Raw genomic sequence first — 25,051 nt, 5'->3', positions numbered from 1 at the left:
TGGATCTAGGCACGAGCCACGAGTCTGCGTCGAATATGCCTCGCAGTCTCTGACCCGCAGTTCCTCTCGGGGGCTACCGAGGAGAAGGAGGGCCCCAAAGAAGGCGGAGGCGGCGGAAGAAGGAACGTTTGAGGGGTTGGCGAGGACGAAGGGGGGAAGTTAGTGACGTTCAGCATGCGTAAGGAGCTGCGAGGCATTATGCCCGGGGGGGGCCCTCTCGAGGCTGGGCTAAAACGAGCGAATAAGAAAGTAGTTAAAGTCTCGAGTGGAGGCGAGGGCGACGGAAGAAAGAGGGAGATAAGGGGGTGGGGAGAGAGAGAAAGAGAGGAAAAGGGGATCCGCGCCTGCCACGCGCTGTCATCTCTCTCTCTCTCTCTCTCTCACTCTCCTTCGCCTTCACTTCCTCCTCCACCTCCCCCGCTCTAACTCCTTTGTCTCCCTCGACTCATCTCCCTCTTTCTTTTCCCCTTCTTCCATCCTCACCTCGGGAGGGCGATCATCTTCCGTGCCGCAATATGTAACAACGACTCGTCACACTCTGCTTGCCGGCGCACAAGATAATTGCCCTCATTATAGTTATTTAAAAAGCGCACCGCGTGCGCGAACGCGCGCCGCCGACGCGATCGGAGCCGCCGATATAAAGATGCTGCCGTGCGCGAATTAATCGCGTGAGAGGGGTGGAGGAAGTGTTAGCGGGAATAGAAAAAAAAATAATGCAAGCGACCGCGGCAACATGTTGATTTCTGTCACCGTGGACAGGTTGTTCTGCTTCGGAAACCTCGAGTACTTGGTAGGCAACGAGCTGGACCGGAAAGACACGCGAAAGATAAGAATACGAAAATCGCGATTTAAGTATAACGGGTAAATCCACTTGGCGAGGTTTCTCTCTTAGTTTCTCTGCGTGAAAAAGAGAGGTGAAAAAGAAATTTCAATCATTTTCATTGATTGCGTCACACGTTTCTACGAGTCTCTCGTAGAACTCTATGCAATTTCGCGCAAGATAACGAACGATTCCTTTTCGAATGTTAAATAACACGCTTATCTCGATCTATATAGCGGGCGAATATAGCGTGTATAACTGAGATGAAATGTCCCGTCTTTACTACGTGCCGCGTTTTACGAGCGTCGTCATTTTTTAACCGAAGAACCGAAGGAGATGGGCACACGCTCTTAATTTTCTGGTCTGGTTGGGATTATGGTGTTGCAACGTTGCTATTTTAGATACAAAGCGCCGGAATGCGCGTTTATTAGCGGTCGCGGACTTTAATGCGCAGCAGCGGCGAATCATCGGGTGTGCTGTATTTGTATAACGGGTACCGTTTTAAGTAACGGTGAATACGCGAGAGGAAAAAAACGTTAGGGTGAACGATAATTAAGGCACCATTTCGTTTCTGAATGCCGTATTAATTTTACAAAATTGCCGAAATAAACAAAAAATAAAAAAGTTAAGATTACCTTAACTTTTACCATAAACATTAAAACACACGTGGAAAAGAGCAATATCAGAAAGAATAACAATTATGACAAAGATGCAAAATATCTATGTAATTTTTTGTGCGAGTATAGATGTTTTGTGATTTATAAAACTGTAAATAGAAATCATCGTGCATATATATCGCAATAATATGTGTTACTCTGCATAGAAAAAAATGGAGAATTTAATTAGACTTTTAATTAAAATCTCTAATTAGATTTTTCAACAGAATTATATTTTTTGATTAAGAAACCTAGGCTTCTAAGTGTAATATTTTTAAAATGTTAGGAGAAAACAAATTCCTTAAGCAAATTCCATTTGCTTTCTTCAAATGGCCATAAAATAATGTATTTATTATAAATTTTAATTAAAATCTGTGCTGTGTTTGGGAAAATATTGAGAAATTTATGTCCGAAACGATGCGAGATGTATAACTGATGGAGAGAGGTGATGTCGAATTAAAATAAACGCGATATAAATTCGATTAATTTCAACACTTCCGTTGCAAGTCGACGCACATATGACATATGCTCGCTTATCGAACATCAGATTTACGTTTAAACACGCGTTAAGATATATGTATATAATATATCGGAGCGCGACGACTCGGGAAATTTTCATATTTATTCGCGCGCGGTCGCATATTTTGCCGTAACGAGCGCGCCGGAAACCGACAGTCGGAAACGGTAACTTGCACATCGCGATTCTACGTTTTTGTCAAGATTCTCAACGACTACGCCTCCACGCGTTTAAATGCGCAATTTTTCTTAATTAAATCAGTCTTTTATCCATGATACATATATCTTAATTGTGGATTTAATTCAAAAAGTAATGACAATTTAATATCCAACATGATTTCTTTAACGCATTTGGTTTTGATTTTCACATTAATTCAAAAGTTGGAAGTTATATTTTCTCTTGCGCAACAAAAGCAAGAGAAAATATTCTTTACGAATCGTTGCAGATGAAGATGAATAATGCGCCGTGTATTTCGCATTTGTACTCGGCGAAATCGTGAGGACGATGTCGTCCGATAAACATTTCGTGAGATACAAAGCGATGTTACACAAGAGATATAAACGTGGAAGCCGCGTGCGGGGAATACATCTGCGCCGAGGCCATTTCTTGATGATCTAAAATCGCGTTAAATTACGGTGGACTGCTTTAAACAGGTTATATCATCATGGGAATTGTTTTCCTTTTCCTATATTTTTACATATAAAACTATATAGAATTAATTTAGCAACATCTCGACATGCTGATATAATTATTCTAAATTGTGATTGATTAATATTTCCATGTTTTATGGGTATAAATTTGAAATAATTTCTTTTTTTTTAATTTTTTTATATACAAAAGATGAAGAATTATACAACTACATTAAACAATATTTAAAATTTATTCGCTCATGTAAAAAAATAAATTGTTCTCTTCTTATTACATTAAAGGGGGATATGAATACTCATTGTCAGAGAAAGAAAATTCAGACATTTTGTATAATATTGAAATAATATTCTTTTTAAAAATATAATATTAAATATTTAAATATTATAAATAAAATAAAAATCACTGTCATACGAATATATAAAGTTACTTAAACACAATTTTTGTAAAGTTCATTTCTTTTACATGTATAAAAATCGTTACGTTATTTTTTAAATCAATGTCACATTTGACATTCTCTGCAACATTGTAACAATCTATTTTTGTATATCTAACTCATTATTATAATAAAAAAAACTCTTGATAGTTATTAGTTGTCACAAGATCTTAGCTTTCAATGTTATTAAAATACAAAAATATTAAGATAAGAAGATGTTTACATGTTAATATATTTTTAACTTATTGTTTTTCATGCGATGACTATTGCAATATATACAATTTAGAATTGATAAGATGCAATTTAGAAATAGCATCATTTTTATTTCTGTTAAAATTATATTTATACATATATTAGGTCAATAGTTTAAATCAAACTTTGACTTCTTTTTTTACATCGATCGATGTATCCGCAAAATATTCTTACTATACAATTTTCCCGCGGTTATTTTATACTCCTATTATTAAACTCGGAATTCGTATACCCGGATTGATCCCCTAAAGCGCGTGCATTTGCATACACTTGAGTATACGGACACATCCAGAAATCATCCGCACAGTGATTTCACATGCTACAATCGTATAGGATACGAAGTTACCGTACGACGCAACTGCGGGGCACGCAGGTGGTGGATTTTCCGATCGATCCTCGCGCGATTTGTTCGGCGATGCAGGGGACTTTTCGCGCACGCGAAGCCGCGGGGCCCTGCCCATCGATTGTTCACGACGCGCAGCGCGTGCATCAGCAATGAAAGCTCGAGTAAAAGGCCTATAAGGTAGACATAAATAAATAGGTGGTAGGTGTGGTCGGGTGAGGCCGCACACATGGCGTCGTGACCCGTCGGTCTCCGTTCGTGAGCCTCGGGGTCCCCGGGCTCAACTTGTGCCCCGCGGAATGTTGCCCCCGCCGCGCGCGAGCAAGCTCTTTCGGTGTCGCGTTGTAAACCTCAGTTTTACCTACACTTGTTTCCTTTTCCGTCCCTCTCGCTCTTTCCAATTCTTCGCTCTCCCCCCTCATTTATTAACATTTCACGTTTGTGCGAGAATCTTAGAAACGGTAGGCTATATGGTGAATGAAAAATTCAAAAGATTTATATAAGAAAAAAAAACACGGAAAATGTGCTATATAAATAAGATATATCTCGGCTAGCACATGTTCGTTTTATAAACGTTTTCTAAACATATCCAATATTTTTTAACCGTCAAACATCAATAAGAAACGTTTCAACAGAAACATTTTTAAAATCATGGTTTAAGAAACGTATTTTTTACGTTTCTATAAATAGAACAAAAATTAATTTTTTCATTCAAAATTATATATATACACATTATTAAGACTGTACTTATTAAGACGATCCCTAGATAGCATAGAAAATTAAAAGATGACGAAAAGATGTCTTTTTTAGGTTATCTTTCTGACAAGGCTAAAAGATGTCTAAAAGAATATCTTTCTATCTACAAAAAAAGTCATTTTTTAAAAGATGTCTTCTAAAAGTGATAATTAATTTTAGTCGACGAAAAATTGTTTTTTTGATCATCTTTTCGACAAGACAAAAAAGATCTATTTTATAATATACATGTTCCTTTATTTGCCACTACGTGGCGTGTTCAGACTTAACTGTGACTCATATTCAAGTTTTCATAACATGTATATAAAGCCTAAAAGAACAGGTACTGAAAGTATAATTTAAATTATGTCTTTTTTATCAGTTTGACTTCTGATGTAATGTCGACAAGAGATTCAGAACATGATGAAAATAGATGGATTATATCCATATATGCATTATTTTATTGAATTTGTGAATAAACAAATTTTTCACAAATAAAAGAAAAAAACCGTATTTTGACAGTTTCTTAAACGTTTTTGAAACGTACATGTGCTACTTGAGATTTTTTTATTTTTAGAATTATATAAATATACATATATATAATTTAAAATAATGAAATAATTCTAAAAATAAAAATGCTAAAGTACCACTGTTTCTCCTCTATAGTTACGTGGGATTGTACGAAAGAATTTTTTTTGGATACTTACGAACCGTAACGAGGTCAGATTAGGGCTTCGTATAAACGACTGAGGGTTGATCCGGAAATTCAGGAGGCTACAGGCATGCGCGTCGTTTCATGACTTAACACGGTACTCGTACTCGGCTTCGCTTTGCCGCAGTGCTTCGGCTGTCGGTACACAATGCCGCATTGTTTCGTCGTAGCCCATCTAGTCGGTAGCGCACACAGGCCGAGCCTATATGTGCGCCGATGTTTATTATCCTTCTCTTTTCGCGCAACAAAACAAAATATTATCCCCCCGCGTTATATTATCCGCGCTCTCTGCGAGTTCGTGGTCGAATCACTTTGCCGGGATAAAATCCAGGAGGCCGATACTCCGTCGTATTTTCAGACGATGCACGATGCAACGAGACTCGACGATAGTCGGCTTCGGGCTCTATAGAATAGATGTAGATAGATGTAACATAAAGCTAACAGAGTTACAATGCCGGACGATGAGCAAAATATATATATTGGAGTATATTACACATGTAGAAAAGATATCGTTAAAAGAAAACGGAAGAGAAAGAAACGATATCAAAATTAATATTATGCTGAATAAAAAAAAAAAAAAAAAAAGAAAAAAAGAGCGCGAATACGAAGCGAGATATCAAGCGATTCACATTTTCCTACGCGTCCTACATGCGAAATCGAAAGAGGCCATCCATCCACGTACGAGTACGAGTTAGGTTTCCACTTTCATGGATGGCTGCCGCTCGGACGGCGTCGCGATTTTAATTTCATCGTCGGCAACGGCGACTCGCGTATATTTTGCGAACAATTATTACGTATATATCTTTTAGATGTGGAAAGTATCCTTTCTCCCGAAAGCGTCGGACGAAGCGAAGAATCACCGCGGTAGATGCGCAGACAGAGTTTTGTTGTGCTAAGACAGTGAAAGCCACGATCTCTGATCAGCCTTGGCACGATTAGATGCGAATCGAATTCTGCGTCTCGAAGAAGAGAGAAGAGACGCGCGAATCTTTTCTCTTCCACAATCGGAGGAGGGAGGGAAGAGCTGTATGATAGCTGCAAAAGCATTATACAATATCGGCGGGGGAGAATTGTAGATAGCTTTCTTATTTCCATGAAAATTACGTTCGGCGATTTCGACGACAATGCCATTCCGGTGTTTTAAATGCAAATCCATAAAAGGAAAAACCGTAGAGGCATTATAATTTATATTACTACATGTGGCAGCGCGGCGCTTCCGGCGAAAGAGCATAGGCGCAGTTCCGGTCAGCCCCACGGGTCGGAGAGATCCTACATCGCCAGATTATGAGCCCACCGCCGCTTTTACAATGGATTCGTCCGCCTCTGAGTTGTACGTCAGCAGGAATAATTCTGACGTTTTACCGCCGCGCCTGCTCTTCTTTTTAACCAGAGAGAAAAATTATTGTATAATATAAATAGAGTCGGGCGTGCGTATCGCGGGACCACACGTGAGATATAGTAATTTTCCACATTTTGTGTGCGTAAGATAAATATATCTCATCTTTGTATAGATATATTTTATCGAATATCTATTGTATTACCTAACGTTAACGTTAATCATAAGCTGCGTATCTAAAAGAGAAAGGAAATAAATAATGCGCGCATGATTTGCATGATTAAATCACAACTATATTTATCGATTTTCTACGGTACATCTGTATCATTGTGGATAGGCAGACAATAAAGAGCGGAAGACATCGGAAATATTGAGATCGGCCGAAAAGCCAAACCCTTATTACGTCAACTACGCCAAGAATTGTCCGTTTTTAATGAAATCCACGATTGTTTGGACGGTGGTCTGAAAGCGCGCGAAATTCTCTCGACCCTCACCGAGCGACTTGGATTTATAAATGGCGTTCGTGTATGCCGCGGTCAATTCAGACACCAATATCTGTGCCCTTTTTGCGGCCGCGTCGATCGATCCTGCGGGCGTCTTTATCTCCTCCGCAGTCCTCACGATCTCCTCCTTAATGATTTCGACAAGCTTCTCGTCATCCTTCGCATTCGATTCCCCGCTCGAGATCTCCTGCAGGATGTCCCGGATAGCCGCGATATTTGCGTCTTGCGATCAAACAAAATAACGAATCTTTTTAAAGAAGCTCAAATATATGTCGAGAATTAAAATCTTATTATATATACGGTAATTAATATAATAATTTCTGAATGAATTATTCTTCACCTGCAGGGTCTTGCGTGGACGTTTCCCTAATTATCCTTTGGGATTGCGAACCGACGCTCGCCAAAAGAACGATCGCGACGATCGCAAACTTCGCCATCTTCGGAAATAGCATCGAACAACAAACTGTCAATCGTTCGTTCGACGGCTCTCTCTTTCTTTTTATACGAACGTATATTTCCGCGAGGACGAGTACATCGAGTAGGGATGGCATTATGTAAAATGTAATTTGTGCCGTTCGCCGTCGTACGTGGTCGTTGACCATTATAAATGATCCTAATGAGTGTCATTAAAAAAAGAAGACGCGCGAGAGAAAGTGGAGCGTCGCAAGCGGTACGTTTCAAGAAAGTACATTGTTTTGTTTTGATTTCTACCTGTTGACACAACCGGAAGAAATTGACTCGAGTAATTTAAGTGTTAAACAGAGCCTCTTCTCTTAAACTATTTGCAAAATGAATTTAAATAACCGCGTTAAAGGGGAGTTAATTTTTTTTTCGTCTCTTTAAAGAAAAAATAAAAAAATCTAAATTAACAGACTACACATCGACGTCGAATTTTATACTTTGTATTATTTCTGTTACGCAACACAGATACAATCTTCGGGATATATTATGAAAATTTTAAAATTCACGAGAAAGAAACTTAAAATAAAATCGAGAGACGAACGTTATGTCGATTTGGCGTTTCGAAGAAGCGGATCTCAACCGGAAGTGGCCGGATGTTTCTTGTCGACGAATTGCGGGTCGCGAGGCGAGTTTTTCTTAACCGTGCGGCAATCGTCGTGCGCGTCGCTGCAATTTTTCGTTGCCGGTCGCCTGTGTACATCATCGCGATACACGCAATCCCCTCTCGACACGACGACGCTCAACAGGTCCGTCCGCGTTCTCCCCCTCTTCGAAAAACGTAGGGGCAACGCCGATACTCGCCGACGGTAAAAGTGCGTGAACACAGGGAGGGAGTGCATCCAGCCATGATTCCTCTTCACCGATTTTTAGCCCCCTTCCTGCCCCCTTTACTCTCTCTCCCTATCTCCCTCGACGTTACCTTGACGCCGCGTCTCGCGTCAAAAATTAAAGCCTGTCGAGAATCGCTTTCCAAGATTCAAAGAGCGATTCGAATTTTCTGCGACGAGTCGCGTTGCGTATGCATCAGGTGTCCCCTAAGTAAAACTCTCTTTCTCTCGGAAATAAGGGTTTGAAAAATCCCTGATTTAGTACTCGATGACGTTCAGCGCGGTTCAGACGGATGACACATCCGTCGCATGCAGCAGACACTCGCGAGGAACCTTAACGTCTGTACCTTAATGTAGGATGAATGAAAATACGGGTACTTGAGTAAGCTTAAATTACATTTCATTCATGCAGGAAAAGCAGACACGCGGGAGTCGTCCTTCCGGCTCGCGTTGCACAGGCAGAACGTTGGCGGACTCGTACATAATAACTGCCGGACTATAATGTGTATTATCCCGACATCCTGTGCGATGGCGACGGCTTCTTACGCGCATTTCTCTGTCTTTCTTTTCCTCTCTCTTACGCCTAGATATCGGCCCTTGCTGCGTGTTACGACAGTGGTTACAATCGTAGAGAGACGACCTTAATTTCCATGCGAACGCTCACTTTTCGCAGTGCAACACTTTCCTCCGCAACATTTTTTTTTTCCTTTTTTTATATACATCGCTCTGGTATATTACGTAACACGTTTATAGATTTACGACTGTCATATAAATAATTTCTAAGGATTTCTACGAAGTCGAGGCGATTATAAGCAGTTGCGCAACATTGCCCAATTTTCCCGGCGCACAAAGAGAGGTTCGATCGAAGACGCGAAAGCGAAATACCGATCGCACTTTGCCGATCGATCACGATCTTATCTAACACAAGATTCACGTCGGCCAGCAACGGGATGACAGGGAAATACGAAGGTATTGATATAGATGATACAGAGTGTACCGTACCGGCGCGTACCGCGTCGCGCTTTGGTACCGCGATCACCGATCATCACGATCGCAATAAGAGGACCGGGGTAGGAGGATCTGTCTCGTCGAAAGAAACAGAAAGGGAAAGAGGGGAGAGAAAATCAGAGCGACCATGCGGACAGTCTTTATTCTCGTATCAGCACCGGACAACATCGATGGAAGCGACGTGGGCTTATTATTGGTCCCGTATCGTGCGGGACGCATACAATGATCGGTACCGACGTGAGGAGATCTTCTCGGGATTCTCGAGAGAAGAAGACACCGCGTCGAACGGCCACTTGGTTGAATAGGGACCGCACGAACGCGTTCATCTCGCACACGGGGGATTATGGTGAGAGCACGGGGTCTGCTGAAGATCGACAGTCCCGATTACGTTCGCGTTGACTTTATAAGCTGCTTTAAACGCTGCCATTCAAGCTGGACAGGCGGACCTCCTGACCTCATAGCTCACGGTGCGCCGATTTGGCGTTTCTTGCTGGTTCCTTTCTTGTCTTTTTTTCATACGATGCATTTCTCTCGCAGATGCGAAGAGAGCTTATACCGAAAATCGTCAATACGATAAGTTACAAGCAATAACAGAACAAACGTAATTTCTTTCGTGGGATATTTTATCATGAAAATTATGTTGCAAAAAATAGATAATCTTATGATTTACAATTTTATGATCAAAATTATATTCATTAATATTATTTTTTCTTTAATTGCTCATTTTCTTTGATTAGATACGTCAGAGTTGGCAAAATAATAATAAATAAAAATATTATATAAATTATTTTGTTTCCATAACAAAGAAAAATATATTATAAACATATTTATTGTCTAATGGAAATATACATTTTTATCATCTAATATATTAAATTATAAATGGTTAATGTGAAATGATTTAGTTATTATTAGTTGATTTTAAAATTTTATTTGAAATATACTGCTAGCTATTAAAATTACAACTGCACATTTGTTTATATTGTTGCAGTTTTAATAATTAAAAGTATATTTAATTAAATAATATAAAATTTTCATATTATTCTAATTTTTCAGAGTAATGTTAAATTATTAATTGCAATAATTATTTATCTTATTATAATATTTTCACAAATTTTTGTAATTCTATTTTTTTTTTATCTTACTTTTCCTTAGATTTCTTTTTATTGCAAATAATCGATACATATACACATATATATGTGTGTATGTGTGTGTAATATATGTATAAACGATAATCTAAAATTAAAGTTGCGAGTTTTTGTTTTGCAGCAATAATCGAAAATAGGTAAGAATTTCGTTAACGCGATATTTTTTACGTCCAAAATCATTACGCGACGACAATTGCAATAAAATATAATAATTAAACAGCAAGGAAAGACATTTTTTGTAGACCCTGGAAGAATCTTTCCCTTAGATATATCTTAGATACTTAAAAAATGAAATTCTCTCTGAAATAGGTCCTAGTAAAAGATTTAACTTAGACAACGGGAAGCCGAGATTCGGCACGGCTTGTGGGGGTTCCGCTCGATCAGACCGTGATTCTCACATGTAGTCTGAAGGATCCGTGAAAAACAATTCCATGAAATTAATAAATCTATCCCCCTGGGAGGACCTCCTACGATGCGGGCGACTTTTTAGGACGGCGGCTACGAGTCCGCGAAACGTGGGTGATCCAATTAGGCGCGGCAGCATAAAAAAATCGGTCACGAACGTTATTCCCATTTACGCGCAACGAGATAGATTAGCGCACATCTTTTCGCGTCAATGAATTTTGCGATGGAACAAGGCTTTTAACGTATATAGTAGCTCCGACGCTAATAAAAATAGTAAACAAACTGAGAAAATCAGCGGGGCGCGCAAGTGACGATGAGATTAAGAAGACGGCTTTACCACCTGTCGATCGATGGATCGATCTGTCGCCTGATTTCTCTTTGCAGCATTGAGTCACGGTGTTTTTTGTCGATGCTACGGCACACCGAAAGCAGGCGGTTTCTCACTCTCTTAAACTGAATCAGTGAAAATGTCACTGATTAATGCAACAAGATTTCACCGAAGTTCACGAAATATTTTACTGATCTTCAATGAAAATATACTTTGATTTTTTTCTGTCACTTCATTAATTACGATCAGTAAAATTTCACTGAATAATTATATGTATTTGTAAAATGTAATTTTTAAAACTTTCTATTTATTTTGGATTGCTTTTTTGTAAGAAAAGTTCATACATATGTATACATATCTAGTTTAAATGAAATAAATATAACTAATGTTCAAATTCGAAATTATTTTGTATACTATTTTGGTACTCTTGTGTATTATTATAATGGTACAAAAAAAAATGGCACTTTAAAGGCAATTTTTTATCGAAATAATCGCCGCGCATAAGCTTGCTTTCTATTGAGTGACATTAATTTTTTCTACGTCGTTGAGAGCAACAATAGCAGAGGGAATTCGCCACTTTCCGGGTCGAGAAATTTTTCTTCTACTCTTGTTTTCAATGTTTAATCTAACATCTATTTTTTCATATTTTAAACAGTCAGATTATCCTATTTTGAAATTATTTGACTTATAATTTTGCTGAAAGTTTCTCTTTTCAATCTTTTATTGTTAGTGAAAAATTATTTATTGCCTATATTTGAAGAAGATAGAAATTTTCTATTTTCTATTTCAATAATAAGTTTCAATACAATTTCTATTTAAATAAAACTTATCAAAATCCTCGAGAATAATAAACATGAAAAAATAGAGGTTGAAAATAGGAGTAAAATTTTGACTCTAGCTGCTTAAGGGGGGAATTTCTTTTTTTTTGGTAAAAAAAAACGACTTTTTTGGGAATTTTTTTTAGCAAAACTATGCGGTATTTTAATTTCATCTTTTCCGGATGTTTTTATTATATATTTATTTATTTAAAAATATTTTTTTTATTAAAAATATCGCCTGTTATTCCTGCTCATTTATGATGCCGCGTGGAGTGCCTTAATCGCTGGTTGACACGATATCTACCCTTGAGATCATCTGAAACAAAAAAATCAAACGGTGTTTTTTTCTGTATACATGTAGTTATCGCCTGAACTAGAAGTAAGCAAAAAAAATTTTTTTTGAGAAAATGGCGATTTGTCAAACTTAAATAATCGATTTTACTCTTAAAATTGGTAATTTTTTTTGCAATAAAAAAAAAGTATATAACGTATCACTTTTTCTTTAGTTCACGCGATAGAGGGATGTTTTCTGAACATACAGTTAAAATTTCAAGTCAATCGATTGAATAGTTTTTTAGAAATCATGTCAACCAGTTGTAAAAAACCTGTTTCGAGAAAAACGCGTTTAAAGTTTCAAATTGAGTTTATGAAGATATATCAAGTACTTACAGCTAATCTGCTATACCAGGGCCATATAGTATGCCTTCTTCTTTCTTTCTGTCTTTCTTCTTTCTTCTTTTTCTTTTGTCAACACAATGAAATCTATTCACATTGAATTGACCACGCAGCAGGGAGTTCAAACAGCTGTTGTGCGCTTCAAAATATACCTGCGCGCCGAGTCGGTTTACGGTTTATAACTTTCACAATTTAATTAATTTCAAATTAAAACTTTACAGAAGTATTTTGAAGACCTTAAACTACAAGATTCCGTAAAAAAAATCGATTTTTTTGACCAAAAAAAAGAGATTCCCCCCTTAATGTTTTTCTACGTTACGTATGTATAGTTTTGTCTGGCAAACTCGAGCCGGCGAGTAGTAAGGCAACCTTGTGCGGCCTTCTTCGAAATACAACATTTTCTAGAACAATTATCAGCTTGTGCGATTAATTAATTCCAAAATTCATAATAACATAATATCTTTTGCAATTGATTTTAATAGATAATATTTTATAAGAAAATATTTTGTAACGATGCATACCGATGATCGTTTTTGGGACTATATTTATATTGTAGCAGGTTTATAAGACCTTCTCGATGGGTACACCTTGGCGTTGGTGGAAGGGCCCAGTATCCGAAAGGTTTATCCTGAAAGGGAAGCCAAGTACCCAAACAGTCAGTATCCGCGCTTTCACATCTTAATTAACTCGGGAGTGCCGTGCAAAATTTCGCGCAATTAAATTCACGAGTGACGTCAAAGTGTCGCGCGTCGATTTTTATCCTACTGTGAATAATTGGTCTTAATTTTAATTTTAAGAATGCCGTGCAAAGGCATTCAAAGTGCAATCCGCGTGCGTATATCGAGATATCTAAACCATCGGTATCTGCGCTTTCATATTTTAATTAATTCGGGAGTGTCGTGCAAAATTTCGCGCATTTAAATTCGGCAGTGTCATCCAAGTGTCACGCGTCTATTTTTATCGTGCCGGGAATGATTCATTTTAATTGTAATTTCGAGAATGCCGTGCAAAGGCATTGAAAGTGCGAGTTTCGGAAATATCGGGATATCGGTTCAAAATCGCAAAAATCAAGAGTGTCGTTTTTATTGTGCCATGGACGATTCGCGCGCGATTGTCATTAACGATCGTTTTTTTTTGTGAGTGAATGTAGTGCGCGAGTGCAACCAATTTTAGAGGAGGAGAAGGATGTGCCTAAGAGGCATCACCTAAGAGCAACAGCGGAGCATCTTCGAGGTAATTTATTATTTGAATATTATTTTTTCTTAAGTGTACATGTGTATATGTATTTCTGTTTATTTGATTCGTTTATTCGAATAACTTAAGGATGTTTAGTACCTATTTTTAAAAATATAGGAATTTAATAAAATTTTCACAGATTGTTCTGATACATGTTCAGAGACTTATAAAAAAATCTAGAGTTGATTCACTGAAGCAATCAAAAGTTATAAGGATTTTAATTTGCAATGAATTTACCCGTCGATATTATTATAAATATAATTATTTTGTGGATCTAATTATAGGTAAAAGTATTAATATAATTATAAATATAATTATTTATATAAATAAGTATAAATATAATTATTTCTGCCCTTTTTAGTCCTTAAATTGATACAATTACAGATTTTCTATCTTATAAAAAACCTGTGATCGTGTTGATTTAAGAGCTAAAATAGATAGAAATAAAATAGATAGAAATAGGAATTTATTCAAAATTTGCAAAAGTATAGTTTAAATATAAAGGGAATATTTGATCACATAATTTTGATCAAGTACTGACTAGTTCAAAAGATATTGAATATAATTTTCTCAATTTCGTTCTATTATCCGAGATGGTATATTATTTATTGTGAAAACGTGGCAACATAGTATTCAGCTGAGCCTTCTTTTGACATTTTAAATAACCTATCTTTTCATCTGAAGAAGCCTCTATATACAAACGTAAGCGTGTAAGCGTGTAAGCGAGAAACGACTAGGCCTCATATGTCAATTTGCAATTTGACCGACTTATGAAAAATTACCATGCTGCCACATTTCTTTCTTCTCGGAGAAATGACAAATTATTAAATTTATCAAAGAAATAGTTAAAAATCTTCTATATTTTGTCATTATTCACTATTATAATTTTTATTTTGACATTTTAAATTACTCTGTACGAGTAAATTCTTTTATTTTTATAATTCAAATTTTGTGCTGTAATGTTGTAATCAAGGTACCGTCAATGATAAAAGTTTCTCATTATAATTTAAGAAACACGAAAATTCTCCGAAAAAAAGTAACAGAAATTTGAAAATACATTTCTACACTCTAGCTATGAATAAATAATAAGATTTTATGCAATGTTTATAATAATCATATATTAAGATATATGAGAAAAGTATATATTCGTCAATTTCGATTACTTTTTGCTCCGATTGTAGGTGCTAAACATCCTTAACCAAAACTGTAGAACAAAATGTATACATGTAAAATCTTATAAAAGCTTGTGTTTAACAAGAACAGTTTTTTCAAAAATTATAGTATAATTATTTCGCGTTAAATATCTGTTTATAATTATATTATATATAATAAATTTTCAATTCGTATCATAATTTTTTTTTAATTATTTATTTTGAATTTTTCCATGTATAATTTAAATATTATTATATAATTAATTAGTAATGTAAAGGCTCTATAAATTATAATATAATTAAGAAATATTTAGCATTAGAGCAATAGTATGAAATTGTATAAAAATAACTTAAAACAAGATTGAATCCGATAAGAAAACATCAAATCTATTTGTGAAATTAAACATTATTAAAATTTTAGAGATATACAAAGTGGTTTAAATATTATAATTTGTTTGTTGCAGATCAACCTAGTCTATGTAGTAAACTCAGCCATGATATCGATCGGTGAGTGAAAATTTTTATTTTATTGTAAAAAAACATCAAGTATACAGGGTGAGTCACCTAACAAATGCTTGAAATAAAAATTATTTGTTTTGAAAAAAGTAAATATTTCAGATAGTACATATATATTAAAATCTACTTCTTATTATACAAAGTGAGTCACTTAAGACCGGTTACCCAAATAACTCTCATAGTTTTGAAGATAGGAAAAAATGCTTGAAGTAAAAATTGTTTGGTATCGAGGAAGGCACCATGTGATAACGAACATTTTTTTCCAGGTGAAGGGATCTCGATACTAAACAATTTTTACTGCAAGCATTTTTTCCTATTTTCAAAACTTTGAGAGTTATTTGCCTGGCCGGTCTTAGATGACTCACTCTGTATACTTGATGTTTTTAACTTCTATTTGTTGCTTATTTGTTGATATGGATATTGTTTTATATTATTTTATTTGGCGCGTGTTTTTTTATTCGTTTTTAGAAAGATTTTTTACATACTGTATTTTTGTATCTTGTATATTGTTTGTTTTACATTTATTTTAAATATTCAAATTTAATTTTAAATTCAATCTGTCAAATATAATTTTACTAAAATTTTTATTAATTATAACCATTAATTATAACAAATATAAATTTATTTTGTAAGTACATTTTAAATTTTTATACGCACGCAATATATCTCTCCAAATTGAAATTTATCTCTTACTTATTTCTCTATTAGAAATTGAAAATAGAAACAAAAGTTCGATTTGAGTCCGTCTTTTTCACCGATTATATAATTGAATAATTTTATTATTTTTATAATTTTGCTGTTATCTCGGCACAAGTTCAAACTCCTGAATTAAATCCAGATACATTTCACCCATATTATATATATATATATATATATAATATTTTATAATATATATTACATACAATTATATTTTTATAATATATTTACATTTAATTATATTTTGCACGAGATATTAAAATTACCATGTTCGTGTGTAATCTTTATTACGCAAAATTTATTTTAATAAAATAACCGCGCATAGACACAAAGTATTCGATACAAGGCAGATCATTAAAATATTACACGTGACGTTTGGAGATGTAATCAGATTGATCGAACGAATGCTGGACGAAGAGACGTTTTGTAAGAAAATCTCTCCGAGGTGTGGCATTTGAAAAAAATCGAATATTTCGCTCAGGGGCAGGTGTCATCGTTGGCTTTGTCGGGTTAAGGAAGTTAAAGGAGTAGGTAAAAGGATTTACGATAAGTACTGGCTCATCGTCGCCTGAGGGTCTCGTTATCATGGTTTAATGACGGCGGGGCGTTTCAGTCGCAATGGATTACGGTACACGCCAGCCGGTAATATGAATGAATTAATAATCGACGCAAGGTGCCGGCGAGCTCGCCGAGCTGATGAAATGTTGCTGTAAATCGACATAAAGATGCGTGGATCAATTGAAGGATAAAGAGTTTTTTAAAATATCATATTTTAATTTATATAATTTATTTAGAAAAATAAAAACAAAAATATAAAATATAAAAATAAAGAACATTTTTATATTTTTATATATGGTAAATAATATGCGTTTATTAAGAAAATAAAAATGGCAGTTAAATAATTAAACATTTATATAAAAAAAACTTTCTCTTAAATATTATTATACAAATATCAAATAAATGTGCCGTTTTCTATATTATTTTCCGTTTTAACTAATTTAATATTTTGCTGTCTTTTTGTATCTCTGGCGATATTCATAACTTTTCTCGCATACATACACATAAATTTATACTAATAGAGAGTTATCTTACAAGAGCTAGTTTACTACAAGTTTTGTAATATCTTGGACTTACCAACGTAGCACGATATCGGTTTCGGTATGAGGGAGATCGTGTATAGTATTCAAGTGGACAGTGTGGGAACGCGGATTTATCTTGAAAACGACGTCGTACAAGCGGCGAAACGCGAGTTTGCACGAGTCGGGTGCATTATGGTGTGCATCATAGACAAAGCCCGGATTATTTTTCGCAGTGGCAAAGGAAGCGTGCGGTGAGTATTGTTACTGATCCCGCGAGCAACAATAGTTCCTCCTCTTGTCTTCTCGTCCTTGTTCGTGTTACACTAGTTTGACTAGTCTTCTAGAAGAGCAGCTCGCGACGGCTGCTTTGCTTCCAAGCGTGCTTCGCTTTGTTTATGAATTCACTGTTATAAATCAAGAAAATGTCTTTTTTTATGAATCTATATAAAATCCAGTATTAATTAGTATATTATAATTATACAGCACGAGTATCTTTCTTCCTTTTCTGTTTATTGTTCCGATATAGTTAACGGTATTTTTCATAATCGAGGTGAACTTTCAATATGATAATTATATAATTGATAATATATCTACTATACATGGCCAATATTTTTATTATCTATCTTGACGAAAGACTTAATGGCAATTTACTATGCTTATATGCTAGTTATTTGTACCACCCAGTCGCAATTTAAGTCGCGATTTGTATCGATTCCAATTACGTTAAACGACATTGGTTTCTATCGTTAACGTTATATAAAATACGTTAATTAATAGCGGAAAAGTCATCAGGTACGAGATCGCCGAACAAATCACGCACAGGTGTCACGAGGATATTGCAAATGTATATATCAATTTATGTCCGGGTGTGCCAAGACTAATAACACGGGCTCTCGTATAGATAAGACCGGGAGCTGCATTGAAAAGCTGCCGCTTAATCCGCCCAGTCGGTCGGTTCGTTTACAAGGCAATTCAAGGGGCGAATTATGGGCGTGCGCACGAGGATTAATCAAGGGCCCGAAGAGCGCGTGCACGAGAGTACACACGCATATTCGCACGTACGTACACAGGAACGCGTTAATTCGCTGGTACAGAATGCGTATATTTTCGAGTGCAGATTTATATTGATTTTACATTAACGCAATAAAAAAAAACGAATTAAAATAATAATCTTATAATAGGGAGTTTGCATGATTTTGAAAAACAATTGCATTTTATAATTTATATATAGTTTTATATGTAATTATTTTTTTCATAATTTTTTAACGCAAATTAAGCGAGAAAATCAATAATAAAAATTACATTATTTGAAATTGTCGAATACGATCCGGAAACGACCGAGTCCTCTCGAACGCGATGTGACGTCACAGTGCAATATCTGCATTCGGGGAGACTAATAGCGCTAAATAGCGTGAAATAGCGTCTCCTCAAACCTAATCAATATATACAGTGACAACACACTATTTTTATTTATAAAAATATCCAGTTATTGTGAAAATGGGCAAGGTAACACGTAGAAAACCTGTTTTGTACCTCTATGTAAAAGTACAACAATTAAAACACCCAATAAATTGTTTTTCTTTGTACCTCGAGATCAAGAATGACCGAATATCGCAATACAGAAAACAAACGTTTGAAACTATTACACTGTGACGTCACGCACTCCAACTAATCAAAATCGTTTTCTCACAATTTAAATTTGATTAAATTTTAATTTAATTTTTTAATACCTTTTTATTAATTAAAATTTAAAATTTTCTTATAAATAAATTTATAATAATATATATTTAAATTACATATATAAAAAAATGTTTTTTTTTTTAATGCAAACTCCCTATTGTTGGTCACCTATTAGACGACTATACATATTTGCGTCAATTATCTATTTTATGTTTGACACGTAGCTTTTGTTTTTTCAATGAAAGAGAGACTGAGTTAATCTTTTTTTGATTCGTAAAACTTTATAAATTCTAGATGTCATGATCAATTAATGAATTTTAGAGCTATCGCAAGTTTCTAAAATAAAACGAAGATTATTTTAAGGCTCACAGAGTCTTCTTTAATGCGCTCGACTGTACACGCGATGCAGCAGCGAGATACGAAGGAGAGACACCGGGCCTCTAACGCGCGTGTATACACGCACTTATCCACACGCGAGTCATCGTCGTGCATTGGCCGACCTAATTCTGCGATTTGTCACGCCTTTTATTCCACACCTAGCTTTCACTGCTATACATCAGAGGGCGGACGCCGGAGGTATTAACAGCGTGACCTGGAAACCGAGAAAAATGCGAGACACGTTACATTCCCGAAGGGAATCTTTTCTATTTTTGGTTAATCATTGCAGTTTATCGCAATTGTCGCAAGTCGTCGCATAATAATCCTAGATATAAAAAAAGTTTTGCTAAAAAACCCTCATCTATTTTTTTTATATATATATTTATTATAATATCTCGCTAATTAATTAATCTCTAATTAATTAATTTTAATGTAATATAGATACGGATTTATTTAAAAAATAATCATTTAATATCAATTTATAAAAACTACTAACATTATCTAATAAAATAAAAATGAATCTAGGAGAGATTTTAGTCTAGTCGTAAAAGATAAATAGAACGCGTATAAAATCGTGAAAACATAATCCTAACATAATGATAGAAATGATTATTGCAATTAATATTATTTGAAATTTCTAACGAGAAATACACTAGGACTCATCAAATGAATATATCAAAGGATTTTAATTAACATACCAATGTTTATATTATTGTATATTAATCATTTATCTTGCAAGAGATTTACGTAAATATTTTTATTTTTTATTTCAAATACACTATTCCAGTCTACTTCTCTCAATTTAAATGTTAAGATTGACTTTGAATTGCGCACTGTTTACATCTTTAAAATTATATCTTCACATCTATAACGGATCAAAAAAAAAGGAATTTCCTCGAGTGGATGGCTTGAAATAATTGTCACGCTCGTTCTTTATCCGGTGCGATAATGACACCGACATTGACTGTATAATGTTAGAACAGTAATGCAATGCCATGTCGCGCGACAAGCATGCGGACACCGTAAAGGTGATAATTCAGCGACTTTATCAAACGCGTAGTGTCTTTACGGTTGACTGCCATTAATACCATTGTTAAAATCCGATTGTGATATCGATCAAGGTATCAGTAGGTAAATTTCACGGAAGGCACACAAGTCGCCATGTAATTCAAAGTTAATACTATACTGGCTTGTACTGTTTCTATTCTCTTTGATAACTCCCTCGAAAATCAAAAGATACGACAGAAAGAATTACACTGCAAATATCGAGGTCTCGAACAACCTCTAAGATAATTTGAAACATCCGGATGTCATATCATTACACAACGGGGTGATCAGGTTTCTGATCGCAGAGATACAACTAGATGCCAACTAGTAGTAGGTTTTCTAGAATAGGATAGCATATTGATACTATCTTTGAATTATGGCTTAATGTTAATTAGCTTTCACATTAAAATTTATTGCATTACACGATTGTGCAAGAATATAATCGTGCAAGTTTTTGTCTCTGTTTCTCTTTTTATAGATTTGCGCGTATGTTTTGTACGAATATATATATTTTTTAATAATATTTTTCAATTATATTATATATAGATATATCTTTATTAAAATGTTTAATTTAGTGTTTGCTGTAACATTATACAAATGTTGTTGTCTTTTATTATGCTCGTGTCACCTCAAAGATATCTGATAGTTCGGCTCTGATTCGTCTTTAGTACCGCTATATATATATATAATATATATAATATATAGTTATTACTATATATATAGCTCTTCTACATCTAAATATATGTATGTATGATGTGTATATATATATATATATATATACACACACATCTACTTTCTCTTAATTAATAATACAACATTAATTCTCTGATAAACTCTCAGTTTCTAGATTAGACTGAAATCACAAGTTTCAAATTGAGCGATAAAGATTACTAAATGAAAAAAACAATATTTAAATATTGACTGTGATATGTGTTCATGTGTTATACATCTAATATAAGAATAGAAATATCAATGACAAGTTGAAGTATTTTTCTCTTTAAATTTTGCGAAGCAAAGTTGGTTTGCAATTTTGAAGTAGTTTGCTTCTTCTGTTTCTCTTTCTACGAGAAACGATCTAGTACAGTAACGTTATATTCCTCGCACTTGTTTCTTCTCTCGTTCCGTGGCATGTTGCAAGGATCATTGATCGCGTTCTTTCTCAAGGGACGACACTTTGTGTCCACTTTTGAACGATCATCCGTTTGTCGGCGGTCGCGTTGAGTCGAGCCGATCGATCGAACGATTGATCGATCAATGGTGCATACTTGCCGGCCGGAATGTGCGCAAGAAAGTGGCGAGCAGGAAAAAGAACGCGATTCCGAAGACAGGAAGGAGGCTGGCCGCGGATCTACGTGGTGGACGAGCTGTACGGGAGAGTGACGCGACGCTTTTGCCCGCGGATGAAAGGTCTCGTCCGGATTCCGAAGTCTTTTTCTTTATATTCGAGGAAGTAATTGGCAAGAAAAGCGCTCGCAAGAATCCACGCGGAGCGTGCGACTATCCATCTGGCTAAAATCGTTTGCATGTTTGTACCGACTTTTGTGTCACGTGACGCGATTCCGCGAGCTCGCGCTTCTTCTTTCTCAAGATAATAGTGTCAGCTTAAAAATAGCAAAGTGACAGCGAAATTAAACGCGCGATCAAGTTTGCGACGGCAAAAATCGTGGAAGAAACATCTTATAAAAATATTTTATATATATATTACGCGATATATTAGGAAGCAATGGCACGTCCACTCCGAACATTCGCGCGCGTAAGCAGTAATTAAAGCCGAGAAGGATGTGAAATGTTAACGGATAATTTCTTGCAAAACGCCGTCTATATATGCATTCCTAGTATCTGCTTATATATATGCAAAGATACCAAGCTTGACAAATTACAACGAGGACGCTAATTACGCGGTAGCGTCATCATCGCGGCGACGAGACCTCAATAGAAACAAGAAGATGTTCTAGTCGTAGGATCTTTTATTGACGTGATACTTGACGTGATACTTGACGTGGTACTATTCGATTACATAACAGGCTTATTCGTCATTGCACAAGAATTATGTCGAATCGTTTATACTACGCAAAATATTTGTTTTAATCTTTGTGTATACTTATAATTTGGATATAAATCAAATTTATATTGTTAATAAAATAAAAATTATATTAATTATATTTAATATATAATTATATTTAATTCATTTTCATTATTCATTCACAGAAATCTTGAGACTCCAAAAAGTCAAAGTACAGTATCGACACGGAATTTTATAAATATATAAATGTAATATAAGAGATAAAATATTCTATATTATATATACATATATATAATATATACATGTATATAAAAAAAAATATATATATATATATATATATATATATAAAATTTGTCATTAACGCATGCTTAGACTTTTTGAATAAGAAATAAACACACACACGTATCCTTATATAAATCTAGAGAAAAAGAGGGAACAAAATTACGGAGTTGAAATATTGATAGCTTCAATCAATAATATTTTTTATTGATATTTTTCCTTGATAACATTATTAACGGTGATATTAAATTTGAAATCCTTTAGAACTGACTTTGTAGATAAGTATGATAAGAATTATTAAGCTACTTCAAGACGGATATTATTTATACACGTTTTAAATATTCTTTACTAAAGGTGGTTTGGCAACTTGTACACTGTCAAGCAGGATTAGATCCAGTTCTCGTTCGACCTGCTCTTTTTAGCACACTCACATACACGATCATACGGGTCAATATGTTTTCCGATAATTTATCAATAATATATAATTTGTTATTGAACGAACTACTCGCCGTCCCACGGAAAAGATTCCTAGCTTCCTTCGTGTCTTATAATTTAATCTGTTCTTTTTTTAATTTATTTCTTAATTTATTAAGAAGTTGTGTTGACTAAACATAATAAAATCTTTTCTCTTCCATTAAATAGTCCATGATTTACAATATTTGATATCAAATAGTGTTGCTTTCTATTCTTTTATTCTACAGATAAATATTTTAATTTATGTTTCTTTTTATATCCGGTTGCTTTTTCTTATTTCTGCCTCTAATTACTTTTCATTTTGTCTAAATCATATTACATATATATTGCTATTACTTTTTGTCATTTATATTTTTTATTACAAATTTAAATAAATACAATTTATTGATTATATGAATACAATTTATAATACTTATTTGAAAAGTGGATAGACAGGAAATGAAATTTTCAACGAGAATAGCGTTTTCTGAACGGTTTCTCTCTTTCTCTCTCTCCTGTCTCTTGCTGTTCTCGACCAGATTGCGGATTCTCTCTTAGTCTGGCCCCGAGAATCGTCTCTTTATAGCGCGTTTCCGGTCGCGTCGAGGCTGCACGTGACTTCGATACTCTTCAATTCACTTCACAGCTACCTGTCCCAATTTAATCTATATCCCGCGCTCTTCTTCGCAGTGCCGCCATCGATTACCGACACGGCGGGGGAAATCCACGCGACCGCAAGGTTCCCTCTTCTACACGTGTAAATAATACACCAGCGGGATACGTTGATCCCCCGTCTTTCCCCGCAATCTTACACCTCGTGGCCGCGATCGTAGTAGCCGCGTCGTGAGTGATATTGCTGTAATGAGTGTCGGCCAAGCCTCTCACATCTGAAATCACATTTCAGCCCTCCACGAGTCGTGATTCGATCAGACTTACTCTAACCCTTTTCCTCCTCCCTCTTCTTTCCTCCTAAATCTTTTTATTCCTACAAATCTGGTTCTCTTGTGGACTGTGGATGCGGCCGCAATCTTTTTCGAACGTGAAACGTGCGCAAACAAAGCGAGGGAACTCTTGTCCAACTATACACATTGACATGTTGATTGATAAAATTTTGCATCATAATTTTAGTGACAATTTTTTTTTCCTTTTATCTGTCCCTCTTATAAGTGAAAGTGAGCCAACTCTAGTTAGGATACGTATTACATGTTGCGATCAAGGATCTTAACCCTTTGAGTCACGAATTTTTCTAATTGTTAGTACTTTATAAAATTTGGTATATAAGGGTTCTTGGGGTCGCTGATTACGAATCCGTTGTCAGATTTTCAAAATTCAAGATGGCGGATCCAATATGGTAGACGGAATTTTCAAAATTTTACTTCCGCCATATTGGATCCCTATATTAAATTTTGGAAATTAAATTTTTTTTCCTTTAGATTCAGATTCTACGATCTAAAAAAACCTTCAGAGAAAAAAATTTAAAAAAGAATACAACTATTACTTTCAATTTAGAAAAGAAAATAATGTTTTTTATATATTTTTGATCAAAAAAAGGAGAATTTAACAAAAACAACACGGTGGAAAATTCTAAAAAAATTCTGAAAAATACTTTAGAGTGTACTAAGATTATAAAAAAATTGCCGTATTTATTGTCATAATAGATTAGTAGAAAATGCATTTTTTCGTAAAAAAAAAGTACTAATTTTGACTGTTTGTTTATATATGGTATTTTTGCAATTAACAATTAATGACTGTTCATATTTTTTTACACTTATTGATGTTCTAAAGATTCTGTAGAAACAAAAAATCCGGTATTTGTTGATAAAAAGGAGTTAAGGCTCTTGAGTACTCGCCGCGAAACTTTGATGTCGACAGAGGCGACATATAGTTCTGTCT

At 35.0% G+C, this 25,051-nt stretch overlaps 1 protein-coding gene across 1 annotated transcript; it reads right to left on the bottom strand.

Annotated features, from left to right (window-relative positions):
• Positions 1–6,749: 6,749 nt before the first annotated feature.
• On the bottom strand, positions 6,750–7,554 carry LOC140675421 (uncharacterized). Its single transcript, XM_072909885.1, has 2 exons — positions 7,293–7,554; positions 6,750–7,174 (listed from the first exon to the last, which is right to left on the bottom strand). Exons 1-2 carry the CDS (start codon positions 7,552–7,554, stop codon positions 6,858–6,860), a joined length of 579 nt encoding a protein of 192 aa, XP_072765986.1. The 3' UTR covers positions 6,750–6,857.
• Positions 7,555–25,051: the final 17,497 nt, after the last annotated feature.

Source organism: Anoplolepis gracilipes, chromosome 17 (assembly GCF_047496725.1).
Source record: "Anoplolepis gracilipes chromosome 17, ASM4749672v1, whole genome shotgun sequence".
NCBI classification, from domain to species: Eukaryota; Metazoa; Arthropoda; class Insecta; order Hymenoptera; family Formicidae; genus Anoplolepis; species Anoplolepis gracilipes.
Note: the sequence above shows the minus strand (reverse complement) of the source record. Positions and strands in the feature narration are given on the sequence as shown.

What these genes read in the sequence shown, in the direction of transcription:
- LOC140675421 (XM_072909885.1), bottom strand. Translation starts at nt 7,554, where the DNA reads ATGGTCAACGACCACGTACGACGGCGAACGGCACAAATTACATTTTAC. An exon ending in GTCCACGCAAGACCCTGCAG is followed by an intron (nt 7,175 to 7,292) that starts GTGAAGAATAAT and finishes TTTGATCGCAAG; the next exon opens with ACGCAAATATCGCGGCTATC.